At 43.6% G+C, this 2,870-nt stretch overlaps 1 protein-coding gene across 1 annotated transcript in view; it reads right to left on the bottom strand.

Annotated features, from left to right (window-relative positions):
• The window catches only part of LOC101863595, a 51,991-nt gene extending 49,277 nt beyond the window's left edge, over window positions 1–2,714 (bottom strand). Inside the window, exon 1 of the mRNA XM_005102742.3 lies at window positions 2,232–2,714. Within this exon, the coding sequence (XP_005102799.1) occupies window positions 2,232–2,236 (5 nt within the window). The 5' untranslated portion in view covers window positions 2,237–2,714. The remainder of the gene's footprint in view (window positions 1–2,231) is intronic.
• Window positions 2,715–2,870: the final 156 nt, after the last annotated feature.

A 2,870-nucleotide genomic window follows, 5' to 3' on the forward strand; every position in this document is an offset into this window, starting at 1 on the left:
AGAGAGGAGGAGGGAAGGCGCGTGAGCGAGAGAAATAATTAACGGACGAAAGTGAGACTGAGTGGTAGACTCGGTGAGTGAAAGTTATCCATCCATCTATCTTGCTGTCATTATCAGTAAGGTACACCATGCCTCCCACGTTATGTATTGTAAGTACGGCCTCAGGTGCACACACATTAAACATATTTACAGATAAGGAGGCCCCCTTGTCCAGTGGCAAGAATGTCCACATCGGACTTGCAGTAAAACGTTGTTATTCAATTCCTGGCTGGGCTATGTAGGAAACTGTTTCTTAGGCAAGGAACGTTTACCTTATATGTTCCTCAGTTCACCAAATAGGCCGCGACGACGTGGGCCAGAAGGGAGAACGAAAATACCCGTGAAGAAAATCCTCCACTTATTTGTGTTGTAACAACAAGATAAAATGGAGACAATCAGTAACACATGTTCGAGCTAGATCTAGTCTTTTAAAAATCCCAATGCCAAAGGTCAACGTTAAATTTTTCAGAAGCTCTGGCGTACTATTCTAAACCTAGTAGCCAACATCTTTTCTTACATCATCTAATCTTACTTTAGTACATACCTGACCTATCCGAGATGCACAGTGTGTACACCACTTCAGTTGGGGCCTACTACAAGAAAGCAAGTGGTAAGCTCGGAACATGCTGCAACTTTGTAGTAAGTCGTCCAGGGATCGGAGACTGTCGATTAGAATGAACTCTCAGGCTGAGGGTTACGAATCCACGAAAGACTTCCGCCGGAGGCCAAAAACGACTTTGCAGAATTGAATCAAGTTGATTTCCAAAACCCAACCGACAAACTTAATTGTTGGAGATGATATTGAATATCCAGAAACGAAGCCATACAGTTTAAAAGTAAATCCTATCAAGCAACCTTACTATCGTTAAAAAGAAGGAATCAAACTCCAGGTAGTAATTGCCATCTGAGCTTGTATAACTGGGTACAAGGACAATATTTAGACTGGGCACATTTCTTGTCTTAGTTTAGTTTTAGTAACGTTTAACGGCGCTCGCAATTGCATAAGAACATACAGACTTCAACGGACCACTTGCAAACATTTTGAGTGGTTTTCTTGGGTCAACCTGCACGTGGGCGTTCTAGGACTGATCCAGTAGCTTGATGGCACTGCCTCAAGTAAACAATGACAGAGTGTGACACTGCAAGCTTTCTGGCAACTTCTCGGGCTCCAACTCCATCCTGCAGCCATGCCATAGCTCTGGCACGATCAAAGTCTCTCAGCTTTCGTCTTGGTGGCACGTTGAGGCGATACTGGATTCTGCGGAAACGCGGCTTATATTGCCACCAAAGTGAGCTTGGTTCGAGACCGTACGTCCGTTTATGACGTGCACCAGAAATTTTAACTGAGGAATGTCCGTGGTGTCGCACACAGGTCGATAAAAAACAAAATTTGAAAAAAATTCCCCGAGAATTTCTGTGCAGCGCGTGATGGTTTTGCCCCTTTTGGAAGCATTGCAGTACGCATTGGTAACCCATTTTCAGTTTCAGAGTAAAATATTTTGAAACATTCCTTTCTAGCTTTTTTCGGATTTTAAAAAAGTCAGGTCTGTCTGTCAAGGTGGTCCTTAACTTATGTTGAAGTCTGTATTAACGCCAAGGGGTGGGTGTCAACAGAGAAATCCAAACAAGGAATCAGGCTTACTTTGCTCACCTCTCAAGCCTCAACAGCACAAAGTCTGCTTCGGCTATCAAGGGACCCCGGAAATAGTAGTTCATAATAGAGCGACAAACCTACAAAAGATGTAGAGGGAAAATGACGATAGTAAGAAAGAGGAAAGAAAAAGCAGCAGTTCCCCCTGTGCTGTTCCGGCACGGTATGGGAATGACATTGATAAATCAGCCCATTTACAATTCTACTATGCATAAAACATGTTAATATCCCCCCTTTGGGAATGGCCTAAAGACAACTTTAATCAGCAGCACTGCGCAGGATGGGGGTGGGTGGGGGGTGGTGGGGGGCATTTCTTATCTGCATTGACTATAGTGAGGCATGTGTAACACACACACACACACCACCCCTCCCCATAAGAAAAAAAACTAAAAGAAAAAAACACAAACAACAACAACAACAACAGCAAAAAAATAAAACAACAAAGAAACAAACAAACAAAAAACTAACAACAAACAAATCTAAAAACAACAACAACAACCACAACAACAACCAAAACCAACGAAAAAAACCAACAGCCTACCTCATTGTACAGGGAACAATGTCTGATCTTTCCTTCAGCCTAATCCAGAGGGAACAGTGCAGTTTAATTCCTGTATGAAATAATGCCACCAAAGCAACACAAACACGTTTCCTCTATGTCGAAGTAACTACTTGAAACAAAACAACATTGTTGTTATTCTTCTAGCAAAGCAAATAAAGCAGGGAGTCTACGAAGACCTTCATAGTGCTCAATTAATGTCATGAAAACACAGGTCCTGTTGACACTGTCGTGTCCTCTTGCGACACCCGTCTTTTGTGTGCGTGCGTGTGTGAGTGTGTGAGTACAATCACTTGACAAAATACCCCACACTCACTCCGACTCTTAGCTTGAATTGTGATGATGGTGATGATTATTCCTATCTGACCTCATGAAGTTGCGATAGTGTGGGATTATACAACGCCGGAACAATAGGATGTGACAGGAAAGTAAAGGCGGGCGTGTGACCTGTGTGTGGTGACTGGGCGCGCGGGTTGGATTTGAGCGACTGCGGCGAATTGATAAGTTTTGCGTGATTGGCTGAGGGTGATGGTCATGACGTGGTTGATAGTCGGCATGAGAAGCGTTGGGTGGAGGAAGGTGATGATGTGAGTTGCGAAGGTGGTGGTGGATGGTAGGAAT

Source organism: Aplysia californica, unplaced genomic scaffold (genome assembly GCF_000002075.1).
Source record: "Aplysia californica isolate F4 #8 unplaced genomic scaffold, AplCal3.0 scaffold00337, whole genome shotgun sequence".
Classification (NCBI taxonomy): Eukaryota; Metazoa; Mollusca; class Gastropoda; order Aplysiida; family Aplysiidae; genus Aplysia; species Aplysia californica.